A 24713-nucleotide genomic window follows, 5' to 3' on the forward strand; every position below is an offset into this window, starting at 1 on the left:
AGTGTACAAATGAACTCATGTTATTTTCCATCATGTTTTGTGTAATTGTAATGACCAAGTGGCTGCCCAGCAACTGACGAATTGCTTGGCTGAAAGAAAAATGTAGAATTGTTTGTATTTTCCGTTGTGTTTTTGTGCTCCTCAATGGGTGTTTATTTATCATTTGAACATTTTCTTTTCTTTTTTAAATACCTTGTCAGCAGTGTTTCTCGGTCCTACATTCAAAGTTATGGTTTACACAGAGTTGGTGGTCTCGGCTGTTGACTCACACTAAGCAGGGCTTTCTGCCCTTTCCACGGTCCCAATCACTTTCAGACTCTGAGTGGAACATGGTTGAAAGACAAACCTAAACTTCTTTGGCTTTTGTTCTTGAAAAGAGGACAGCAATAGTTTGTAAAATTAAATGAAACCTGTGTCTTATTTAATGGTATGTACGTAAACGTGCTTTAGGAGTTATAGCTTTGGCCGTCAAATGTGTAAGCGTTTTGTTTTTAGTTTAGCCGCCTACCTTTTTTTTTTTTAGGAAGGGTCGATGGTGGGCACTATATAGTTTGGCCTCAAGTCTTGTCTTGGTAAAGTTAGTCATGAGAAATCTGCATCGCTTTAAGGAACACATCCAGGACAATCACACGCTCATCGCTAAGCTAAGTAACGGTTCTCCAGTTAGGAATGTGTCGTTATGAGCATACGCACTTCACTTTGTGGGTCTCTAGAGGTCTGCCATGTGCTTGCTTCTGTGCCCTTCTATGTGGATTATTTGACACAAATCCTGGTTTTGAACTCAGACTTTGTAAACAGGCATAGTGCGTGGGATCCATTCGGTATTCAAGAGTATGGGTTGTTTGCGAGGGAGGAGTGGCCATTATACTTACACTTTTTAGCTTTGCCACCATGCACCACCTGCGGTCAGCCAAAGCTTGGAGCTCATGCTTAAGCCATACGTGATACAGGAGCCATTTTTTAACAATGAGCTGTTTTTCATTTGGATTCTTCGGTTGTGTTCAAACAAACTCATTATTAGGGTGAATGGACAGGGACTATTGGCATATTCCTTGTCAAAGCAAAATGTATGACTGTAAGAAGGGACGCTCTGACACTGCGTTAAGCTTTAAAAGCAGACGAGTGGAACTAGGCATAGCTCGCCTGTGTACAGTTGTATTAAATGGCCCGTCTGGATAATCCCATGATTAGATTTAGAAGTCTTAAGATTCAACAGTGTTGGATCTTAAAAAAAGTACGTAATAACTTGATGTCAACTGGTTTTAAATCAGAAGATTAGCATATGGGCAAATATGAATAAAGAAGCAGCAACATATTACAACGTATAGCATTTGATTGGAACTTTGATTCAATGTCTACCATGCGTGGTTGTAATTGCCAGTTGGTCAGAATAAAAACAAAAAACATTGTTTTCCAAAGATTTAAAAAGGGTGGCCGTTCTACAGGTCGTTTCGTCATTGAGTAATCCGTTTTGAGCTAGTACATACCATGTATCCGGTGTGTGTGTTTGTGTGTGTAACATGAACCCAACCGCAGATCCAGTCATTGGATCGATGCCATGCATTATTTTCTAAAGGATGTAATGCAAAACTATTGTCATGTTCTAAGTAGTCTTTCTTGTGCTTATAGAGTTTGTAGTAAATACGTTTTAGGACGAGGTAAAGGAATCCATTTTCTTTTTAGTCTGACATGCTATATTCTGAGAGGAAGGATATTTTTTTAAGCATTTTTTTTTAAGTTTACGCTGGCCAAAGAAAAAGCTGCACTGTATATATTGCATAGCCATTTATTCATTACATATTTGGCCCCCTTTTTCTTTTAACGATGTATAACTAAATAACTACAATTTCTAAATATCTGAAGTGTCAGTCTGTGGTCGTTCTACTGTGCTGTGTAATTCTGTCCAATTGAGAATTTACAATGTTCTAATGAGTAGACGTGGGACTGGGGATTAAATATGGAGGAATATTCCAAATTGCACTTAATATTCACTCTGATTGTCTCTGTATTGTTTGTGACTTTAAAACGACAATTGTCTCAACATTGTGTAATGCAACTAACTATATAGAAATGGCAATCTTGTATTGTTTAACTGGCTGGAATAGGGCAGTACTGTTCTGCAGCCACAGGCAGGGTGCTCTGTTTCTTTTCAAATCCCTGGTCCCATCTCCTTGACGATCAGACAAGCTTAAGCTTTTTTTTTTTTTTTTTTTTGACTTGGTTAGTTACAAGTGTCCTAGATGGAAATACAAATATGAAATGCTGCTGTACCTTATTTTATAATGTTTTCAATAAAATAAACCAAAACTAGGATAAATGACTTGTGGTGCCTGGACTGAAAAAGAACAACATAAGTATTTACTGCTTGTATGCCACATGATGGCAGTGTATCCCACTGTATTCGGGGCCAATTGGATAAATAATTGGGAGAGATTTTTAAATCAGTTCTTTATTGCATAGCGGTCGCAATTTAGCAAATGTCATTTTGAATACAAATACAAGCCAATTACAAATAACACCCCTTTAAAAAAAAACTACACTCATGTAAATATAAGTCTTACAACAACTGTGCCTAGTGCAATTATTTAGGTTTTCCTGGAATTCCCTGAAGTTGGAATAGTTATAAAAGGTATTCCCAAAAGCATAAATATATTATTGGAGTAAATAGAACAGGGGTATTTCATTGCACTTATTAAATACTGGTAACAGGGCAACTGGGACTCTCATTACAAAATACATTCACTTTAAAGTTTGTTCCAAATAAAATCAAATTGGGTGTTGAATTCCCAAGAGGCATCTATACATATGTAAAAGTATCTGTATTAAATAAGCAAAAGCTGTGCAGGTGTGCTTTGGGAGAAGGTATAGACTGTTAGACCTTTGCAAGGAGTATGGCTTCACAAGGCAGTTGAATGACTGGCTTTAGTCAAAAAGCAGGTTTGTTACAAGTTCTTTGGTGATACTGAAAGTACAAAAGAAGGCACTGGTGTAAGTGAATGCCAGGAGATATCCGATCATGTCGAATAAAACATTGCAATTGAATTGAAGAGCCCATATTATAACCGGTGGTGACAACAAGATCCCCAAACAATAACGTTTAACTTGCATGTGCGCAAACATAAAACCAAAACAATAAAATAAATGAACACACTAAATCCCTAATCAGTAACTTTGTGCCGATCTCATTTTGCGAACCCCCTTTGTAAATTCACTTATCCAAACTGTCTGTACTCTAAAAGTAATAAAACATACGCATCCATTCTGTTTGGGGGTTTCCTTCACAAACACTAACATTACTGACTTGGAAAAGACCCACGCCGCGTTAACCGAGTGCGAGGGGCTAGGACCTGACCAGCTTGAAGCCCTGGCCCGTGTCCAGGACAGCAGGCGGGAACCAGTTCAGTTTGAACCTCCGCAGGTACCGCTGGAAGACGCCGCAGACCCAGAACAGGTCCAGGCCGCAGGCCCACAGCGCCAGCCGGACCACGGGGTAGGTGACTCTGGGGAAGTAGGTCTGCCAGTGTCTGTTGACGTCGCCCTCCGTGGGCAGGTGCAGCGAGTAGTCGCCCCAGTGGTGGGACACACCGTAGACGGCCGACACGGGGCGGCCCGGCTCCGACCAGCAAATCTCGGCGCCGGGGTCGCAGTTGAACTCCACCCACCGGTGGGTGAAGTCCCCGAGCTGGCCGGCGTCCTGGACCTCTGGGTCGGAGGCGGGCGAGAGCGTGGCACCCTGCACCGCCACGTAGAGGCCGGCGTCCTCGCGGCCCACCTCCACGCGGGCCACCTCCCTGGCCCAGGGGAGGGCGTTGTCCACGTCCAGCACCAGGATGAGACGGGAGCAGGCGCCGGCGTTCTTCTCCCGCCACCACCTGATGATCTGGTCCAGCTGCAGGGTGTCTCCGCCTGGACCGCCGGGTGGATGTCACACAAGCGGAGATAACGACACGTTACGGTCTGTTGAACCTCAACCTGAATACAACTACACACAAGTGAGTAAGAGCTAAGGAATGTGACACATGTATGGTCATTTTCAAACGCCATTGATATTAAATAATGTATATCATTGATAAATAAATAGGAAAGGTTGTCAGGGTTTCAAACTAATGTAAAATAATTGTGAGTAGCCCAGCTCTGGCCCGTATACACAAATGCTCATACAACTGGTAGGGTTAGCTACTGTAGCACTTTGTATATGTCAAGTTATCAGAGCTGAATAAGTCGATCACCCGAAAATGATTTCTTATCAAAAATTTGGTACTTAATGTTGCAGTTGAACTTACATATTTTGTTCATAGATCATTATAAAAAAGGAAAAGTTTACTTTTTCTTGGCTGGTAGTAAGATAAAGCAAGCACATTTAAGGAACCACTTTGGACTGGTAAGCCTGACGGCATTTGCTATTTGTGACAGTTTATAGTCTAAAAGTAAAAAACAACCATTAGAGTATCATCTGAAAACAACCGTTAACCCAACCCACCACGATTTAGAAAAATCTTTCGCCAATTCATTTTAGGAGTTCAGGAACGTAAACGATACACTTCATAGGGTCACCGCCACAAACGCGCCTCGTAGTGGGCTTCAGTCCCGCTCACCTGCCAGAGCCCACTCTCCGGAGCGGTGCGTGTGTCCGCTGTAGTACACCACGTAGGTGTCGTGCCGCGGGCCGTCGGATGTCCGCAGCTCCAGGAAGCCGCGCAGCTTGACCTGCATGGCCTCCAGGCTCAGCCCGCTGGTGGAGTAGTCGCAGCCAAAGTTCTCGATCATGTGGTGGGCGAAGAAGAGCTGCACCTTGTTCAGCATGTCCGTGGAGCGCTGGTTCAGCTGCTGCACCTGGTCCGGAGGCAGCAGCATGGGCTGGCCGTCGAGGCTGGATGGGGGGGGGGGGGGGGAGACAGTGAGCTGGAGGCTGAGGCTGAGTTGAACTCATTGCTGGTCACTAGATTTTTTTTCTTGCGTTCTCCCATGATTCACAGCAAAATGGTATATATTCATAAGGGTGTGAATCTCCCGAATACAAAATTGTTATATTAAGTAAGTGTATCAAGATATTTAAGCAAATCAATTTCCAGATGGTTGCCTACAGAGGTATGTTGGTGATGTCTAAAGAAAAATTAGATAATGTCAAATCTTTCTAATCTGCCAATCCTAAAATACCATTCAACTGCTTTGTCCTATACTGTTCATCGTTGAAGTCATTGGCGGGCTTCTTAAAGGTGTAGGACAGCTTAAGTGTGGGCACAGACTACTACCTGCAGTAATTAGTGGGGATGACCACAGCGTAGCCCACGCAGGTTCCCCCCAGACTGTTGCCCAACTCGTGGAAAAGCCCGTGGAAGAGGGACTCAAGGAGCAGCACCAGCAGCGACATACTGATGGAGAGGCTGCTGACCGACTGGGGAGAAAGACAGGGAGTCACATTCAAGTTAGGGCAACTTCAGTGTGCAACCAAACGTGCAAAATGCATTATATATGCATAAATAATAATTCAGCCTACCAGCCACGCGAGAGCTGCCAAAATGAAAGTGGACAGCAGCGTCAATAGAACGAGGCGCTGTGAGATGAGGCAGAAGTGTCGCACGCCCTTGGATGCCATGACCTTGTCTAGACTGTTGAACCCTGACCCCTGGGCCAAGCACACTCTCTGACAGTCGCTGATTTTTGTGTGGAAGCCCCATAAGGTGATTAGGAACACCAGGTGGATGATGCCCCAGAAGAGCATGCAGACCACGAAGGCTGGGACCATCAGGTACAACTGGCCCCCGTCCGACAGCCTAGACGCGGCCAGGACGAGGAATGTCACCTCCACCACCAGCAGTAGGGGAAGGAGGGACAGCCGTCGCCAGCCTCTAGCCGCTAGGAACGGCTGCCAGCGCTCGGACACAGACGAGCCGCTGAAGTAGTAGTCGAGTAGAGGGTCGCACATGAGTTGGCTCAAGAAACACGCCAAGGCAAACTGGTTGGTGGACACGTCCAGGCCCTTGAGGAACAGGAATTCGGCGACGAAGGCGAACCCGACTATGTTGGGAATTGTGAGGACAGCTTTTACCCGAAGAACGACCATCAGCACCGCCAGCGCAGCGACAAAAACCGTAACACTCGGAGAGCTGTTGACCGCGAATGACACGCTGCCGAAGCCGACCAGCTCCAGCCGCTCCGCCGTGGTGAGGAAAGCCGGACGGTACTTCGCGCATCCGCAGATCCGCTCCAGCAGAGCCCCGAGAGTTCTGAAAACCATACCAGTCAAGAGCAAGTAGTTGGTGGTCTGCTCCTTCACGTCGCGGTCGGGCGCAGGACTCCCCACGAAGCACAGGAGAGCCAACAGAGACCCCAGCCACAGGTGGAACAGACTTTGGCTGACTTTCTCCATGTGGAAGTAAGTAAGTACAATCGCTAATCCGAGGACAACGATGGCCAAAACGAAGATGATGAGCATGTTGGCCTCTTGGCTGATTTCCCATCGTGCGTATATCCCGAGGCAGATCGCCACCAGCAGACTGACGCGGGACAGATAGTCCAGGAACCGTATGGAGGAGCGGATGCTCGTCTCTCCTCGGACCTCCTGCAGCCAGGCCATGGCTGCGCGCAGGCAGTGGTTGGCGCCGTAGCGCATAAAGTGGCACATGCCCTCCCCGTGCGGCACACGACCTCGAAGTAAACGCCGGCTCACCGTGTCATTTTAAAGTAATTGTCTCGATTCTCAGTCGGTTAGGTGAGCCATGGCCAGCCTTACGGAGTTAGATCTGACGGGTCATCGGCTAGCATGAGTAGCTAACCTAACTTTTAGTGTTGGCTTTTTGACGGAGGACGGAGCTATCTGGTGTGACGCGCACGGCCGTTTCATTTTCATTTCATGATTGGTAATGCCCCAAACCCGTTTCATCGTCATTGGCAAAGTGTCATTCGTAAAGTAATGTCGCTTCCTGAAGTAAGTTGAGAGCGCCGAAAGTTTTGGTCAGATGACATCCGTCACGGTGGCTACGGCAAGAGCGTGGAGTCAAGTTGTTTGGCCCAAAACGTAACACACACACAGGCACGTGCACAGGAGTTTTGAGGGGCAGGTGCCGAATTGTTGACGGGGGGGGGGGGGTTGGATCAAAGAACACTCAGGGCACTTTTTAATACGAGGCAAAAAGGGCAGGGGCTCAAGCTAGGGCCCTATGTGTGCACGTGCACACGGTTTCCTAGGACACAAACTCTGCTCTCCAGAGTTTACGCTTTCTCAGATGCGCTAACGAGACAGCGGGGTATGATGTTGTCAGAAGTCTATGGAAAGTGTTTTCCCACGGAGACAGCTCTCCCCGGGCCTCGAACGTGGGACTCTATCCATCGCACCACCAACAAGAGATCGGTTGATATCTGGTCAGTGGTAATACTTAGATTATGAGTTTAAAAAAAGAGGCATTTAAGACAGTCCTTTAACATCTAAGTATTACAAAATGCATGCCTGGTGTTGGGCAGGTGTGCCGTGTTTTCTGTTCTAATGTGTGTGTAAATAAAGACAACTCCCGTAGCCGAGCGGTGTAGGGGGCGCGGGAGTTGATTTGACTGCTTATCTTGGGCTCCCGTCCCGTCTCGTCCTTCCCGTGCAGCTCGCCACAGTATTATTGTTATTATTTTAACGCATGGCATAGCCTACTATACTTCATTCATGCAGCCCTATCGAAAAACATGTTTCCACAATCCACACGCTATTTCTATGCAGTTTCACACGTATGAATAATCTTTGACATATTTAAATCAGGTTAATAGTTTGCATGTTTGTGCTGTGTCAGGCATGCAAACTGGTTTGGGGTGAAAAAGGTGAGAATGATGCGTGAGCCGAGGAAAACAGACCCACTAGGGGGTTCCAGGGTTATACTCCGGGAAGTTAATTTATTATTTTTTTAATTAGAAAAAAAAAGTTAAATATATATATAAAAAAGAAAGCAGATGTTCGTCACACGACGTCATTGATGTGAAATACTAATAACTGACTCAATATTTGTGATGTGACACAAATGTGTGTGTGTGTGTGTGTGGGGGGGTCATATAAATTTTGCCATGTTGATTGCAGGGTCATGTCAAAATAAAATGATATCGCCGGGGGTATCTCCGAAAATCCCTCCGGTGGGTCTTAACATAAATAACGAACAGTCCCTTATGTAGATGGAGGAGACAAATAATGAGACACGGACACATGACATGTACAATACTTTATAAAATGGAACCATAAGCACACCTTGTTCTGCAATGTCAAAATACTTTGATGTAAAGCATTGTTGTCATGCAAGCAGACCAATGTCAACACTGGAAGACAAATGCAACCACTTATCACAAAATAAGATCACTTTTTTTCTCGTCAGTACAGTGAAAATACAGGTGATATCAGCAGAGAACTTCGTATTTGCTGGCGAAAGACCAGAGGGAATGCAGTAGTAGTTATTAAATGCGGAAACCTATCCTGTAAACCAACAATATATTTGAACAATCAACTTTGGACAACGTAGAATTTCACAAAGGGTGTTCATATATTCATAAATACTTTTCAAGGGGGTGTGAATGGTCTCCCAACACAAACATGGAGAAGGCACCTCAGAAGATTGATTATTCTATAATGAACACGGTAATGTTTAGGACATGGAGATGAATCGGCCTGATCGTACCCTTGTCGATATTAAAAGTAAAGTGCTATCAGCAAGCAGTGACAGCATGTATTCAAAATCAACAATCACTCTTAATTAACACAACTTCAGCCACTCGTTACCTGTTTAAAGGGAACACAGTACAGGCCTTTACGACATTTCAAGCTAGTGTTTTTTTTCTTCTATCAAAGATTAGATTAGATTTTGTTGGCTATTGCTAACATAAATTTGCCTCTAAGGCTGGTTTATGACTAAGAAATATTACGAAACAAGCAAATTGGCACATATCCCACCACTAATATTAAGTACTTTGAATTTACAAAGTTCAGATGAAAAGGTCATAACCTAAGGCAAGAGTAAGAATTTCCACTTTAGGTTATGTAATAGAATCAAAGAATATACCGGTTTACATCTATAGATACTGATTTGAAGTTGATGTGCTTCTCTTTTACTTGACTACACAAAAGTTAATAAATTCTACTAGGAAACTATTTTATATTGTTACTATTTCTAAGAACAGCAAGAAGGGGAAAGGTTAGTTGAGATTCTCGTACCTTCGCCTCAGAGTAAAATACATTTGCAGTTTCACAATAGTACATCTAGAACACAATCCTAGCGCGTGGTTCTGAAAACTTTTAAAAATGCTACAAACACAGCTTTATTGTAAAACATACAAATTCAGACGTACAATGAATGCCACGTTAAATAAAACAGCGTTGTTCCATTTTATAATGCACAACGCGAAATGCGTCGGCTCTTTGAGTTTCTCATACTTTAAGCAAAGCACTTTTGTTTTTGTTTTTTCGATGCACACAAACATTTTTAGAATTAAGAAAATCTAGGCGCAGGAATGACAGAATGTGATAAAGATTCTATCATCAGCCGCTCATCTTTAGTCTCTCCAATACAATCTCACAAGGATAGCTTTTTTGTTGGACTCCTGCACTAGTGAAGTCTGCCCTATAAGCTGGTTAAACCTTTTTTTTATTATTTTTTTTAAACAAGTGCATGTGCAATAGGACTTGAAATGAAAACCACGATGGGAGTGGGGCAGCTCAATATCTCAACGCTCTTAAAAAACCTAGCTATTTATTAAAATATATCAATCTTATCATATGTCATGTAAATGTGTGTGCATGCGTGTGTGTGTGTGCGTGTGTGTGCGCGTGTGTGTGTGTGCACGTGTGTGTGTGTTTGTGTTCATGTCTTGATATGACAAAATAATCTGTAAACTTCTTTCTTTCGTTCTGTGCAAACTGCATTGTTTCGGGGGGGGGGGGGGGGTGGGGCTGACATGGGAGGAGAAGATAAAATGCAGCAGGTTTCATTTGGCAGCGCAGCAGTAGAAGACACGCTTCAGAGACTGGGGGGTGGGGGGTGGGAGTGGGGACACCTTGTGGTGGTGGTCGCCTCACCCGGACCTAGCTCTGCAGCAGGATGGGGTCTTCCAGCTCGTGGAAGCCCGGCACCGAGCCGCTCTGGCTGTCCCCCGAGGAGTCCGAGTCGCAGGGCGCGTCCGGCAGCTCGGCGAAGCCCCACGCCAGCTGGTCGTCCTCCAGCTCCGAACGGGGTGGCGCCGACGGCGGCTCCGCCTCCCCGCCGCCGCCGCCGCCGTCCTCCTCGTCGCCGGCGTTGAAGTCCTGCGGGATGTAGAGCATCTCCGGGAAGTTCTGCGACACCAGGTCGCTGCTGGTGGCCAGCGACACCTTGCGGAACGCCAGCAGGTGCATGTGGGAGAACTTGACGTACTTGCAGCGCCGGAAGCCCAGCGACTCCACCGCCACGCGCCAGCTGCGCATCATGAGGGCGTGGCGGTTCTGGTGGGAGGAGTCGGGCGTGATGATCAGCAGCAGGCCGTGCAGCGCCAGCAGCTCGTGGGCCTTCTTGCAGCAGATCCAGCGCTGGTAGGGCGAGGGGAAGTAGGAGAGGAGCAGGGAGAAGACCACCACGTGGAACAGCTGCGCCGGCAGGGCGTCGATGGGGCTGTGGAGGTGGCGGAGGAAGGCCTCCACCGCGTCGCCCGCCAGCTGGAGGGGCTGCTGCAGCTGCAGGTTGAGGAAGTCGCACTTGTACACGCTCTGGGGGTGTGGGAGACGCGGCCAGTCAGGGGAGGACAAGCACACACGAGTACAGTTAGTCTTGTGCCGTAGTGACTTCAGATACATGTTGTTAAAGGGGAACTGTCGCAATCTGATATTTTCTTATACCAGAGAGTACTTCCCTTTTCTTGCGGACACAGTGCGAAACTTAAGCTTTCCCAAGAAGCAGTACTCCGATATAATAGAAAAGAGCGTGATGGTTCCTCTTTAAGGAGCAGGTAGGCATATTAAAAGGTGACATATTATACCGCCAGGTGTGAATATGATTAGCCGTTACAAGCCGTTTTGAAAATCTGCCTCTTCTGACATCACAAGTGGGCGTGTCCATCTAGATGTGTGCTGGATAGATCAGTCTACCAGCCTTCCCAGCGGACTTTGGCAAATGTTGCTCATCTATCCGTCATACGTCTAGGTGGACACGCCCACTTGTGATATCAGAAGAGGCAGATTTTCAAAACGGCTTGTTATGGCTAATCACGCTCACACCTTTAAGGAGGCCTCCAGGTAAGTCCTCGGGAGACATTCGGCAGTGAACCCACAGGACCATTCAGCCAAGGGCTAGAACACCCTAGCGACTAGACTACCCGGCCTAACAATAACAAACGTGAATTCTTCGACCAGCATGGCGGTGATTCGTACCTCGACTGCAGGCACGATGTCTATACCGACTGTGAGGAACTCGTCAAACTCCAGGAAGGGGTTGAAGCAGCTTCCCACGTCCAACAGGCGCATCTTCCCCCGGTGAGACACAGAACTGCAGAAAACACATTCACACTGGATTAAACACCGGTGAGATCCAGAACTGCAGAAGCACATTCACACCGGGGAGACACAGAACTGCAGAAAACACATTCACACTGGATTAAAATCTGGCAACCTTCACACAGGATTTAAACACAGATGAGTAGAGCATGATCCTTTATAATAAACATTGTGTAAGTGTAGACATCAAGTTGAAGTCTTAAGTTACTGATGTTACTATGGCTAGGCATTAACAATGAGCAGGCTGGGGTGGATTGACTCACCTGGGTAAAGGGGTGCTGGGCTGGGCACTGAGAGACACTGCGGCCTGCACCGCAGCCAGTCTGGCGTTCTTATCATCCTTCTCTAGCATTCTCTTCATCCCACCGTCCAGGAAATACTCCTGGCAAACCCTGAGAACCATGCAGAACAGAGGGTCACTCCTCCCCACCGTGACCTGTGACGGTGGAGATGAACCAGACAACCTGGAGGCATGTGAGTGTGTTGATAATGAGAGAAAGGAGGGTGTCCCAATCTGTAACCATTTGCTCATTTAGCAGAGGCTCACATCCAAAGTGACTTGCAGGGAATGCAGATACAGACGATTAAGAAGCACGCAGGGGATAAGACTATCTTTTTCAAAAAGGGAGTCAATCGAACCGAGGACCTTGCAGCTGGAAGGTGAACACCCAGTAGCAGACCCTTACACTATCCTGCCTCTTAGCTCTTGGTCCGGAGTCAAACACATCCAAGCAGTTTCCCTCACGGGACACAAGCCATACCTGCGACACCACTCGATGCGTCCTTCCCCCTCGCACTTGTTGGCCCAGTGGTGGTCCGCCAGGTTCTTCATGGCCAGCGCATACTCGCTGAGGGTTCGCTCATCCTCGCAGTGCTCCCGCCAAATCTTTTCAAAGTCCCCCACTGCCGACATAAAGAGAGACGGCGACGGAAGACTTTAGCTTACCAGGAAACCTTAAGTGCTACCTATAATAACAACCACTATTACTGTAATAACTGGTATACAAGACAAACAAGGGATGGGGATCAGTGGCGTGTGGACAAACTAAAGTTGCGTACTGAAGGTCTGAACAGCTGAGCTTCTAAAACCTGTTTGGTGTCGGGCCGCGATCCTCTTTGGGTTTCAAAAATATGGAAGTAGTCCTTTTGAGTATGAAGAGAAAAAAGAGCAGAGGCTGGGAAGTCAGTGGCGTGCTGTTGCTTAACCATTCCCCCACCCCCAGTGCTCCCTCCTCCTCCTTCAGCTGAGGGTAACAGAAGTGCAACTGTTTCCCAGCGAGGCGAAAAACAAATCCACAAATGATTCACTTTGCGTATGTGAATAAACAAAAACAAAAACAAGGTGTACCGAATCCCGTTGGCCGATGGTGGGGCAGTGGCTCCTAACGTAGTTTTGCAACGGACGGCCTACATCTCATGACCGTTGAGATGAAAAAAAAAATTTGCAATCCGATTTGCAGAAATGAAAGGATGAGAAGCGCCATGGCGGCAGTGTCCTTATAGCCTGACCACTAGGTCTGTATCGGGTCATGGCCTCACTGGATCACGTTTTACCCATTAGCCAATCATGAGTTCTCCTGACGGAAGCTGGGGCTGCGCGATGTTTAGGCTGACTGGGGAGGAACTGGCATGGACTTGTTGTTCTAGCAAGACCCTTTAAGTGAAAGTAGGATATGTAGTAGGCCTGGGCAATATGGCTGAAAGACATATGACGATATAACTTATTGATCGATAGATAGCTATTGATAATTTTAATGACCTAAAAAGACTAGGAATTACCATGCTGGTTTTAAACACTTCTGTTTAACACTTAATATGACCTTGTAATATGTAATATGACTGTTCTTCATTGATAAATACTCCAATGTCGATACAACAATGAAAAACACTCAAATATTGTAAATAAGTATTGAACCGTGTTTGTGTAACAAACCCAGCTGCTAGATTCGGTGGTCCAGTCTCTTATCGATATATATTGAACATGTTTTATATTGATATTGATCACAATACGATCATTTATTGTTTTATTGCCCAGGACTAATATGTAGGCTAGGGTTAGGGACAGGGACAAATAATGGCCCATGAAAATAGTGGCCCATAAATGAGATCCCGTTACAGTGTTCAGAGTAGGAGGGGCTGCCGGGTGGTAGTCACCTAGCTCTCTGCTCAACACGGCTTGTCCTCTTGGAGGTTCGGAGGATAACAAACGTGAACTGTATTTTGAGCCGCGTTAAGGGTCCAGTCCAAAATATACAGGCCTGTTTATCTTTTCTACATTCCTCAACCGGACACTGAGCGTACTTTTTACCAAAAAAAAAAAAAATGAGAGTGCGGTGAAGCGGCCCTTGCCTGTTTTCACCCCTTGGCAACGCCTTTACTTGCGACCAAATTACTTTGCGAATATGCTGCCCTGTACGAGGCAGTAAACAACCAAAATGAGATTAGTGGAGGGACAAAGATTCTTTACAACTGGCCTGACCAAAGCCCTTTAGCCCAGCCCCTTCTAATATCTGCTCTGAAAGCTGTGGGCCTGTTTATTTCCCAACTGTCAATTCAATTAAACTTTATTGCCATTAACACCACGTGCAGGCACATGATATGTGACATGATATGAAAGGAGGGCTGCAGCTTTGACAAGACAGGGAGGGGGGGGGGGGGGGTAAATGACAGAGGGACATACATGACATAATAAATACCACAAGAATATAATAAATACATTGATATAGGTAGTGTACAAGTTATTTGTGATACAGCTGTGCAAATGGCACTGTAAACATGGCAGTAGTGCAAAAGAGCTGTGGTTGTTGTTAGTTGTATGTGGCAGAATCTAGTTACCCTTTAAGGGATTAATAAAGTATTTTGTGTGATTGGTACGCACAATGATAGACATTCTGTCTTCATAGTGACATGAATATATAGGATATGTGAAAAGTACATTCTTAAGCTCAGCGGTGGATTTTTGGTATTTTTCCTCATTCATTTGCTTTTTTCTCTCGTTGTGTAGATAATAGTGATTCATACCCGCTACACTGGTCTGCCAAGTCTGAAGCATTCCCTGAAGAAATTATGTCTGTGTGCAATTAACAGCAGCTTAATGCCTCCGTGTGGATGAGCACTGAATCTGTTTAGGAATGTAAGCTGTCAGCTGTGCCTACCAACGGCGAAGCACACAGAAACACTACAGCAGAAATATCAGTTAACAGTGTAATGCAAAAAATAAAATACATACACAGTACACATATGTTGTGCAAGCTTTTCAAAAAAGCATCCACAGGGACAAAGACAGAACTCAGATCTGGATTTTTTTTAATGTACTTACATTACCTACCTACCCTATCCTTTCACACAATGTTGTACATTGGTCTACAACATTGAACTACAATGCCCAGATTCCCATGATGTATGTTGCAAACAGTTGTCACTTTAACATCGGGACAAAACAAAAACACATCATGTGGTCCAGTCCAGCTCAACTGTATAGGCACATTTTAATCCAAGTTTTAAATCATTCAATTAAATGAATTACATGTTTGAAGCATGGCCTCTGAATAGGACATAAGCTAACAAATTATTCTGCCCCGTTTGTTGTTTCTGGCTGTGTTGTTCTGCCACTTGTTTACCGATCTGCTTATCTAGAGCAGTTTCCTGCTTGTGTTCTGCCACTTGTTTACCGATCTGCTTATCTAGAGCAGTTTCCTGCTTGCATCATAGGTGTTTGTGAGAATAACCCCCTCCTCCCTCCATCTCTGACCTGCTCCGGGCACCTTGAGTACTTTGACCGAGAACGGAGTTGGATGGTCCCTACGGTGCCTTTATAATAACAGAGGAGTCTGTAATGGAAGACCACACAGTGATGAGAGGGGGAGCCTGGACAAGTCACTGGCTTCATCCTGACTTTTTGTTAACAACGTTTGCCAACATCAACATCTCATGCCATGGCGCACTGTGTTTTCAGGGGATGTCAGATCAGAATAGAACTTAGCATTTTAACCCGCACTGAAAAACTTAATTTTAAACAAAAGTGTTGTGATACTGTGTTACTTTTAAGAGCAAGGTCCCACTTCAGCTCTTCAACTATCAATGGCGAACATGCTAGGGCAACATATCAATGTTTCGGTTCCTCATTTTGGGCCTGTGTGTGGTGTGGGGGGGGGGGGGAAATGGCCCCGTCGTTGCGCTACTAGGCCCACTATCTTGTATTCATTTTTCTTGTACTGTTACAGCAGCGATATAACAGGGCCTAGGAGTTTCTCATAGGCCCTGTCTGATCGCAACCCACGCTGTTCTCCTGTCTGCTTTGCCTTTGGAAAAAAAAAAGGTTAGCTGTGTGCTGCTGTGGTGAACCACTGCTAGTGTACATCAACACTGCACTTATGCTACAACATGCTACACATTAGCACCAACCTAAACATAATCCTCGATAACTTAGAGATCTAAAAAAAAATGGTCACATCCATTGTGTCTGGTTGGTTAATCAACACCAGCTCGCCGAGTCCCGCATGTGCCAGAGCCAGTTGGCTATGTGGACTCGTTTACCTTCCTTGTATTTCCTCCGCAGTTTTCTGTGGACGTTCTTCACCACCCCGGACAGCTTCTCTTGCTCCCTCTTGCACGGCGTGTCTTGTGGGATCGGCATGAACAGCGGCTCCAGGTGGTTCTCTATGTCTCCTGTCTCGACATTGTTCGTACGGTCCATAGCACTACTGAACAAGCGTCGCTGCCTCCTCTTACCCCTGTCCCGGCTGAAATCCAGTCAGACACCGGCGGCAAACCGGCGCACCGGCCAACAACGCGCAAGGTGATTGCTTGGTTTTCAGAACGCGCTGGCAAATTGACAGCCCGGCGACCAATCAGCGTGCGGAGGGAGGACACCGCCCCTGTCAGATGAACAGCTGTTTGTGCGGCCTCCGGCAAATCTCTGCACGAACCGTTGTTTTTTTTACGCCGATAGTCCGATATTATATTGACTGTTAAAGTTCAGAGCATTAATTCCCTGAGACGCAACCTGGCCGCTTCCACCGTCACATTTTTATATTAATTCCATTTTAAATTTAAAACACAAAACAAAATTTATTTCCTGAATGCAGCTAGGGACGTTGTTCAAGCTAAAACGTAAACAAAAATGTTTTACCATAAACATCTTACATATTCTTATTCTTTATTTATTGGCTTCAATCGGTGTTCGTCCGCTTTGCATCATCGAGGTACGTGCTGCCCTCTATTGGTTTTAAGTAGGCCTAATTTAAGTGATACACACTTTGTAGGACTTCTGCTGTTTATTTAACGTTTAAGTTGATGTATTTTAAGGCTGTAGGCTATATCTGAAGATATTATATTTCCACAAATCCTTTTCAACTGATAGCATTTGACGCCATCAAGCACCTGGCTGGCTGTTGATAGACAAGCAATGTGGCTCAAAATAATATAGAGTTTGAGTCATCATGGTGGGATGTTAATGAAATACAGCCGTTTATAGCTTAAGTGTCACTAAAAACGGTGCATTCAAAGTAATTATATATAACCGCACCACATAGTCAACAACAAAAAACAGAAGGTCATTTTGCCTGACTGAAAAACATGTTTTTCACTTGGTGTTGCTCGAAATAGACATTTTATTTTAAAAATGTGTTTGCATAAGCCTACTTTAGTTTACTTGTGGGAGTGATGATTCTTCCCTTGGTTGGGGGTCCTCAGAGAGTAAAGGCGTTTTTCCAGCTGTCCAGCTGCAGCCCTTATCGTTGTAAATTAATCTAAAAACAGAATAAAAAACAAAGTATCTAAATCGCAAGTTTATTTTAAGGGACATTCTTTGGTACACCGAAGATATATATATTACATTTCTTCCCAGCACATACTTGGGTTCCAACGTTGGAAAACCACTTATTCAATGTGGTGGTTTAGCTTTACTCTCACAACCACGAATAAACACAGACCACAGAATACCATTAATGAACTTTTTTACAATACTCTATTGAACTGTTATTTGCCGTAAATAATAATAAAATGACTTTGTCAACTACATATAGGCTACCATTTAATTGATAATGGCGGAGTGTACGTCTCTTTAAAGCGACAGCGGTCACAGATTATTGGCGTGGTTTAATTAGCTAAACCTGGATTTCCCCTTTCCATCATTAGCATCATTAGCATTTATTCATAATGTTGTTAAAACAAAGACTTGCATTAATAATTGCATATATATATATATATATATATATATATATATATATATAAACTAGGGAGATACAACCTCATATACCAGTACATCTATATATATCAATACATCCCTATTTACATTGCATTGTACCCAACTCAGTTATGCTGATAATTTAGCAATGGTCCACAGTGTTTGCTTAGTTGACACAGGAATTACTGTTACGGTTCGTCACACCGCTGATTGCTATGTTAAATAGTTACAGAAGGGGTAATGTGAGTAATGTGTCATGAAACCGCATTTTGACAAAACTGCATGGATTTTTATCTGGATTCATGTACTTCCACAGGGAATATATAGCACATTAAAATAACCAGTTGGATATTCACTTCCAGATCAAGGCCTGAAAGTTCAATTCAAAGTTAAATTAAAATAATCAGATACATACAAAAAGTGAAAAATATCTTACTTAAATCATGATCAGGATGGTTTTCTTTTTATACTCATGGATTAAGTAAGTTATTAAACAAAAGTCAGTGATTAAAGCTGCAGTATGTAAAAAAACAAACAGGCGGAGCTTCGTTGTGAAACGTTAGAATGGAATAACCCTGCACGGCTGCTTTACTGGTGAAGGAAAATCCCTCACAGCGGACTATGAGGGATTGTGGATGTGGATGTGTCAACATTTTAAGAAAAAAATCTTACCTACTGCAGCTTTAATATAGGGATGTAAACAAACACAGCTCTACAGTAGTGATCTGACCCTTGTAAAAAGGGTTTTTCAGTTTTTAAAACTGTGTTTCGCTGATAAGCTCAGAATATGTGTGACCGCTGATGAAAATTCTACATTCATATTGCACCCTATAATCTAGTTTAGAACATTGTTGTTTCAAGCTGACTGTCTGCTCTGCAATACAGCCAAAATATGGACAACAAGTAAAGAGCAAAACAGGCAAGGAAATCATAATGGTATCCAACAACTACAAATAAAGCACACATGGTGATGTATAACATTGCCTTTAAGATATTACTGCAAGAGAATGCAATACCATATTCCTGATTGTCCTGTCTTGGAAATTGTCCAGAGTCGGCCTGGAAGTTCTCTACTTCCTTCTTTTCTGGCGTGTCCAGAATCCTTGCGAGCTGTTCCTCATTCACAGACTCACTGATAGATGGCATGGACGAAGACAGGAGCTTTGGTCCGTCTATCGAGAGTCTTTTACCCATACGTGAGCCCCGATCTCTGGGGAAGCTTCTGAGAGTTTGGGGGGATGGTGCGGCCCGCAGGCGGTGCATGTACAACTCCATCTCTTCATCCGATGGAGAGTCACTGGAGCTGCTGTCCACCTCCCTATCCTCGGCCATTACGTCGCATTCCGGCTCATCGGTGGAGACGCGTGACCCTTTGTCTGCAGCCCACGAATCACTTCCACATCGGGATGATTCAGAAAGCGCTTTTGATTGGCCGCTTGTGAGGTGTAATCTGTAAGTGATGCTTCGCACCTCTTCTTCTGAGATGAACTCCATTTCAGTCGGGAAACATGTGGTTTCATTATTCAGTGAGTTTTCTTTGTCTATTACCCTTTCTACCTCACACTCATGCACATTGCTCACTGGTGTAGATGGATCGCTCTCCATTTGCTTTTGACTGGCGTCTGACCCCATCTCTGGCCTCTCTGTCTCTTCGTTTCGCTCTTCTTCCGCTGTTCCGTCCACACTATCCTCCACCATCTCCATCGCCATCCCTCCTTCCCCTTCTCCATGAACATCCTTGTTGGCTGAAATCCTCTCTGCCTGATCTTCTACTTCTACCGGAGTTTCTATGTCTGTTTCAGCTAGGTTTTCCTTCTCTTTGTTCCTCATTTCCTCCCATACATCATGCTGGTTCTCTGTGTCATGATCAGCATCTTTCTCAACCTTTTTCTCTTCCACCTCCTGTTCTTCCAAAAAGAGGGGTTCCTCCACAGTTTCAACCTCAATTTGGCTTTTCCCTTCAGTTGAACCAAAACCTTTTTGTCCATCAGACTCTGTCTCTGTATGCTCTCTCTTTTCACACCCGACCGCCTTCTCCAAAGGTTGTTGCTCTGTGATCGTTTGCGTTTCTTTCAGCTCGTCGTTCTCTTTCTCACCATTTTCATCCACCTCTTTTCTCATGACCTCCTCGCCTAATGCATCGTTTTCCTCTTCTTCGACCATCATTTCCCAGTTTCTGTCCTCGGTTCTCTCTTCATGTGGCCCGAGGTCATCCTTTTTTGTGGATGCATCTTCACTTCCACTTCCACAGCGTTCAGCCTCTGATTGCACACAAACGGTTTGTTCGACCAGAGTTAGTCCAATTTCTTCAGCCAACATGTCTGGGTGTGTACAAGAGGTTTCATTCACTTTGATGCACTCAGATACATCCACACTGTCCTCCTCATGTTCAACTGTAGGTGTTATATCCCCTTCCTCTATATTGTTTGTTGAATCATTCCCTCCGTTGTCCGGTTCTTCAATATCCTCCAGTGATGTTTTAAGGGTCTCTTGGCTGAGATCGACAGCAGAACCTCCATGCCCGTCTTCCAACTCTGGGATACTTTGATCCCCGACAGCGATATCAGCGGCCTCAAACATAACAGGAACCATAAAACATTGAGGATCCAGCTCTTCCAGCTGCTCTCTTTCTCTGCCCTGTTCCGGGTATATATGAGTTGTTGACACAGCCTCAGTGGGCGGATCGCCATCCTGTTCATTCAACTCGTCTGTGCAAATGAAGTCTACCGCCGCCGCCTCACAGCAGAGCTGTTGCTCCAGTGCTTTGTTTTCACACTCTGTCACCAACGGAGACAAGTGAGGCAGTGACACAGTAGGGGTGGTTTCCTGCAGGGCTTTTGGTTGTGAGAGTGCCTGCGTTGGGTTCAATTGCGACTTCATATCCAAAAACACTTCTTCTGCTTCTGTTTCAGCCTCTGCTGCATCTTCCATTATTTGTTTTTCATACAGATTCTGCCGCTGACACCCAAGGGCCTGAGGGCCTTTTTCAGCGTTCCCCTGGTGATTTAAACCCGCTCTGGTGGTGCATGCGTTCAACTTCTCCTTGTTTACATCTGAAAGAGTCATGTCTTCATCTGTGGTAGGCTGGGGATTATTTGGTGTCTCTGTGCATTCATGCTCTGATTCCTGACGGTCGACGTCTGTAGGGTTTGTGCTTGTGTCTGCAGCCACACTTACACACAATTTGCCATCCTCTATAGGAACATCATTCAGATGAGTATTCATTGATTTTCGGTCATGAGGCTTGAACTGATCTGTGCTGATCCTCGAAGATTCCTCATCGTTTTTAGTCGAATCCGTCGGCATGCTGTTTTCCATAGAGGCTCCCATCCGTGAAAGTTCTCTCACTGATTTCAATTGATCAGCCAGGTTGCTATTATCACTTTTCACCTTGCCACACACCAGGGGATACAGAGGAGCCAGCACGGTCCCGAACGTAAAGCCGCTGGGTGCGTTGACAGGGGCTTCTGTGTGCTCTTTTAAACGGGCATCGCTATGTGATTCCTCTCCTGTGTTGTCGACAATACAGACATTATCTCCTCGTCCCATACTCTCCAATGGCCTGTGTCCGGTTTCCCCTGTTATAAAGGCAGCAGAATGCTGCCTCTGTTCCAGGTTCTCCTCTACATGTGGTTGTTTGGCATGTGTCGCTGTCACCTCTCTCCTTTCTGCACCCAGAGGTTGGACAGTGTCGATGCTCTCAGATTTCTCTGCCTTGGAAGATTCTCTGCTCTGTGCTGGTGAGATGATGCCTTTGGCATCGGTGGAAGAGCCTTCGGAACACGACAGAGAGCCCAAAAACGCCTTCACCAGGGGTTCACCCTGCCTCGTACTGTCGACTGATGGTGGCTCTAAAAGTGACACTTCATTTTCGTTGGCCCGCTCTGGTTTGGGATCTTTCGGAGAGAATAGGTCCTTCAGCTTTGCCTGCCGTGCCGCCCTGCGCCGACTCTTTCTGCTGGCATTCTTCTGGCTGTGCTCCATCTGTACGTCAATGAGATGAATGGATTTAGTTTCGTTTTGATTGCTATGCTTTGTCAAAAGGGAGGATATTCAGAAGCTTCCGCCGAGTGCGTGAACTGTTGTTATGTTTGAACATCATGACATGATCATTCAATTTTATTTTGAAATACAAATCTTTTATTTAATATGTTTATGGGAAGTTCAGTCAGTCAATCACTCTGAACCTGAAACTTTTCCGTACACACACACACACACACCGTAGACTGCAAACTGTTTCAACAGCCAATCGTTGGAACAAGACATGCTCCTGTGTCATCAGGATTCAACTGGTACGCTTTGATTCACTGCTCTAAATATAAGGCGTGTGGCATTCTGCCTAGGGGTCTACCACCCTACTCCCCTTATAATCACGGACAACCTTCTCTCTCGTATGTTTGAATGTGTGAAACCACAGATAGGTAACAGCAGACGGAACAATGGCATGGCAGAAAAAATGTTTGCAAAATAACATTTCCCACAAATAATTTCCCACTTATAACTTAAACAACAACTTGTTTCATTTTGAAATCAAAGAAGAGACTCCATTTTAACTCACCTTTAACTTATGACACTCCTCCTCTGAAGTGGCTGAACAGGAGTCAGGGACTTGAGTGACACCTACATTTTTCGACACAGCTGGAAAATAGCCAGATAGTTACAGTCTGATGAAGAAAGTTACAGTCTGACGAGAACATAGACTAGCTTACCAAATGTGTCCCAAAGAATTACCTGTTGTAATTTCTTCTACTGTTTGCACTCTGTCCTCCAACGATGAATTGTCAACAGTGGTGAAGTGCTGTCTGTGAATGAAATGATTAAATAAAGTCAAGGACACATGGTACTTATTCATATGATCCCATGCGTAGGTTATAAATGATGATGAAAAGATCCATCGGTTGTCCGGGTATTATAAAACTAAAACAGCACAAATGTCATATGGCAATACAAAATAGCATATCTAAATCATAATTTGGTTTTGGTTAAATAAAATAAATTACAATGACAAATGCTTTGATTGTATGTGTCCCTTAAGGTGTGCGTGTGTGCATGTTTGCGTGTGCGTGTGTGAAAATACAAAACCTAAACCCTAAAACCAAACCCTGAGACATAACTGAATTAGGAAACCCTAAAACCTTACAGCACTTAAACCTTATCCTCAGAAGATTACCAAACCCTAAAACGACACTAAATATTAATCCCCAGAGGAAACCTTAACCCTAGAACCAAAAACCGATCCCTAAAACAGAAGCTAGAAATGAAACCCTAACCCTAAAACAAAACCCTAGAACCAGACGCCAAACCCTATAAACAAATACAAAGCCCTAATACTTTACCTAAACACTAGAACCAAAAACGTAACCCTGAACCCTAACCCAGAGAAGAAGCCCGTACCCTGAAACAAATCGTTAGAACCTGTAACCAAACCCTCAAACCTAGTCCTCAACATGGGGTTGCGATCCCGTGGGGTTGAGACGCCCTGTTGGATATAAAGCAATGCATCAGTCAAAGTCATAACGGCTAAAGTGATGAACTGAGTGGTTGCCCCTCTCTGGACGACCCATGAAGACCTTTATTAAAACACACAGGCAGGTAGTCAACCCTGGCCGGTGTACTGCCGATTCATGCTGCAGAGAAATGCTAACATAGCGTGAATCCTAAGTAAGAAAATGGTGCGATCAATCACCTTTTTCAATCACAATAATTGCAATAAAAATGGATAAAAAAAAAGGACATTTCATTGAACAACCCCAAAGTTTAAAACTTTACTTATTCTCATATCAAGTTGCAATGTGCTTCTTCCTTACACTCCCATTTAAGGCCCAGTCAAATTTGCACAAATATACACTTACATGGGCTTAATAGGAACACTTACGCCAGGACAGTTTGTCATGGGACTATATAATAAGGGCATTTCTAACCAAGGGGAAGCAGCCAAAGTAGTCTAACAAGCTGATACAGAGCGCAAGATCGTTGGTCTTGCATGTGAGTGTAGCACAGTAGTAGAAGTAGCACATCTATAGCACATATAGACGCCATCCAATCAGTCCCTCCCAATCTGATAGGAAGGCTTGTGCCTGGCATCTGTGGGGCAGGGAGGGGGCAGAAGAAGTACATGCCGTCCTGCTCTCCATCAAATCCGTCTTGCCTCACACCTCACGTCCCCCCAGCCAGCACACTCACAAATACCAATGTGCCCACACATACACACACACACACACACACAAACAAACACAAACACAAACACAAACACACACACACACACACACACACACACACACACACACACACACACACACACACACACACTAGCCAGCCTCTGATACAATCGATCGGGGCATAGCTTCAGCGACAGCACCCACCTTGCGGCCTTTAGACAACTTTTCTTGCACACACATTCATCCTCTTCCTTTTCTCTCTGGTGGCAGAACAGCACATAGTTCTTGCCGTCGTTGTTGGCCCAGAAGATCCCCACCGGCGTCTCGTATCGCAGGCAGAAGTCCACCCTGGCTCCCCGCTCGTCGAACGGGGGAACCAGGGTCAGCTTGAATGAAAAGCAGTCTGTCACTCCATCACCTTCCATGTACTCCGCCAGCAGGTCAAAGTGGCTGGCCCAGGCGTCTAAACTCGTGCGGACAAACACCGTCTTGTCGAAGGAGACGTTGAGGACGCGCACCACCCCTCTCAGTGCCGTTGTCCCAGGGAGGAGCGCGATGGACTCCAGCTCTAACTTCTGTTCCCTCACCCTCTTTCCCAGCTCCTCCAGAGAGTCCGGGAGAGGGCTGGGGAAGGACAGGTCGTAGGAGTACCGCTCCACGTCCGGCCCTTCCGCCTGCCCCTCGTCATAGCCCGGGGGCTTAGGGAAGTCCCGGCTGTCGAATTCCTTGACCAGCACCAAGCGGAGACCCTTGGCGTCCGCGAAGCTCACCCTGCGGGTGCCAGGCAATGTGGGCTCGTGCGGGGCCTCGTCACACTCGTCCTCGGACGTGGACGTCTTCCTCCGCGGGAGAGGGGAAGACTTGGGCCTGATGCCGATGACCT

The 24713-nt window shown here is 45.3% G+C and overlaps 3 protein-coding genes across 5 annotated transcripts; all 3 read right to left on the minus strand.

Annotated features, from left to right (window-relative positions):
- Positions 1-2450: 2450 nt before the first annotated feature.
- On the minus strand, positions 2451-6952 carry tmem168b (transmembrane protein 168b). Its single transcript, XM_084477709.1, has 4 exons — positions 5498-6952; positions 5253-5395; positions 4596-4870; positions 2451-3906 (listed from the first exon to the last, which is right to left on the minus strand). Exons 1-4 carry the CDS (start codon positions 6623-6625, stop codon positions 3341-3343), a joined length of 2112 nt encoding a protein of 703 aa, XP_084333835.1. The 5' UTR covers positions 6626-6952; the 3' UTR covers positions 2451-3340.
- Positions 6953-8210: 1258 nt separating this feature from the next.
- samtor (S-adenosylmethionine sensor upstream of mTORC1) lies at positions 8211-16254 on the minus strand. Of its 2 annotated transcripts, none has more exons than XM_084477923.1 (5): positions 16022-16254; positions 12247-12388; positions 11749-11877; positions 11363-11477; positions 8211-10702 (listed from the first exon to the last, which is right to left on the minus strand). In XM_084477923.1, exons 1-5 carry the CDS (start codon positions 16179-16181, stop codon positions 10046-10048), a joined length of 1203 nt encoding a protein of 400 aa, XP_084334049.1. In that variant the 5' UTR covers positions 16182-16254; the 3' UTR covers positions 8211-10045. The 2 variants fall into 2 exon arrangements, with proteins under 2 accessions (XP_084334049.1, XP_084334050.1); XM_084477924.1 differs by lacking the exon at positions 16022-16254 and adding an exon at positions 12545-13108.
- A 1529-nt stretch (positions 16255-17783) lies between these two features.
- LOC311357206 (uncharacterized protein) lies at positions 17784-24539 on the minus strand. 2 transcript variants are annotated; one of them, XM_084477110.1, is made up of 5 exons: positions 24035-24539; positions 23108-23151; positions 22404-22474; positions 22231-22310; positions 17784-21656 (listed from the first exon to the last, which is right to left on the minus strand). In XM_084477110.1, the coding sequence occupies exons 1-5, from the start codon at positions 24068-24070 to the stop codon at positions 18513-18515; spliced, it is 3375 nt and encodes a 1124-aa protein (XP_084333236.1). In that variant the 5' UTR covers positions 24071-24539; the 3' UTR covers positions 17784-18512. The 2 variants fall into 2 exon arrangements, with proteins under 2 accessions (XP_084333236.1, XP_084333237.1); XM_084477111.1 differs by having other exon boundaries at positions 23067-23151; positions 24035-24107.
- Between the last annotated feature and the right edge of the window lie 174 nt (positions 24540-24713).

Source organism: Micromesistius poutassou (assembly GCF_964030765.1).
Source record: "Micromesistius poutassou genome assembly, chromosome: 13".
NCBI classification, from domain to species: Eukaryota; Metazoa; Chordata; class Actinopteri; order Gadiformes; family Gadidae; genus Micromesistius; species Micromesistius poutassou.

Coding starts and splice junctions, on each gene's coding strand:
- LOC311357206 (XM_084477110.1), bottom strand. CDS start 24,070: ATGTGTGTGCAAGAAAAGTTGTCTAAAGGCCGCAAG. Junction 23,152..24,034: donor AGTTGTCTAAAGGCCGCAAG/GTGGGTGCTGTC, acceptor TATATCCAACAG/GGCGTCTCAACCCCACGGGA. Junction 21,657..22,230: donor AGGAGTGTCATAAGTTAAAG/GTGAGTTAAAAT, acceptor ATTGACGTACAG/ATGGAGCACAGCCAGAAGAA.
- samtor (XM_084477923.1), bottom strand. CDS start 16,181: ATGGACCGTACGAACAATGTCGAGACAGGAGACATAGAGAACCACCTG. Junction 11,878..12,246: donor CGCATCGAGTGGTGTCGCAG/GTATGGCTTGTG, acceptor CATGGTTCTCAG/GGTTTGCCAGGAGTATTTCC. Junction 10,703..11,362: donor ACATCGTGCCTGCAGTCGAG/GTACGAATCACC, acceptor CCACACCCCCAG/AGCGTGTACAAGTGCGACTT.
- tmem168b (XM_084477709.1), bottom strand. CDS start 6,625: ATGTGCCACTTTATGCGCTACGGCGCCAACCACTGCCTGCGCGCAGCC. Junction 5,396..5,497: donor TGGCAGCTCTCGCGTGGCTG/GTAGGCTGAATT, acceptor CTTTCTCCCCAG/TCGGTCAGCAGCCTCTCCAT. Junction 4,871..5,252: donor ATCCCCACTAATTACTGCAG/GTAGTAGTCTGT, acceptor CCCCCCATCCAG/CCTCGACGGCCAGCCCATGC.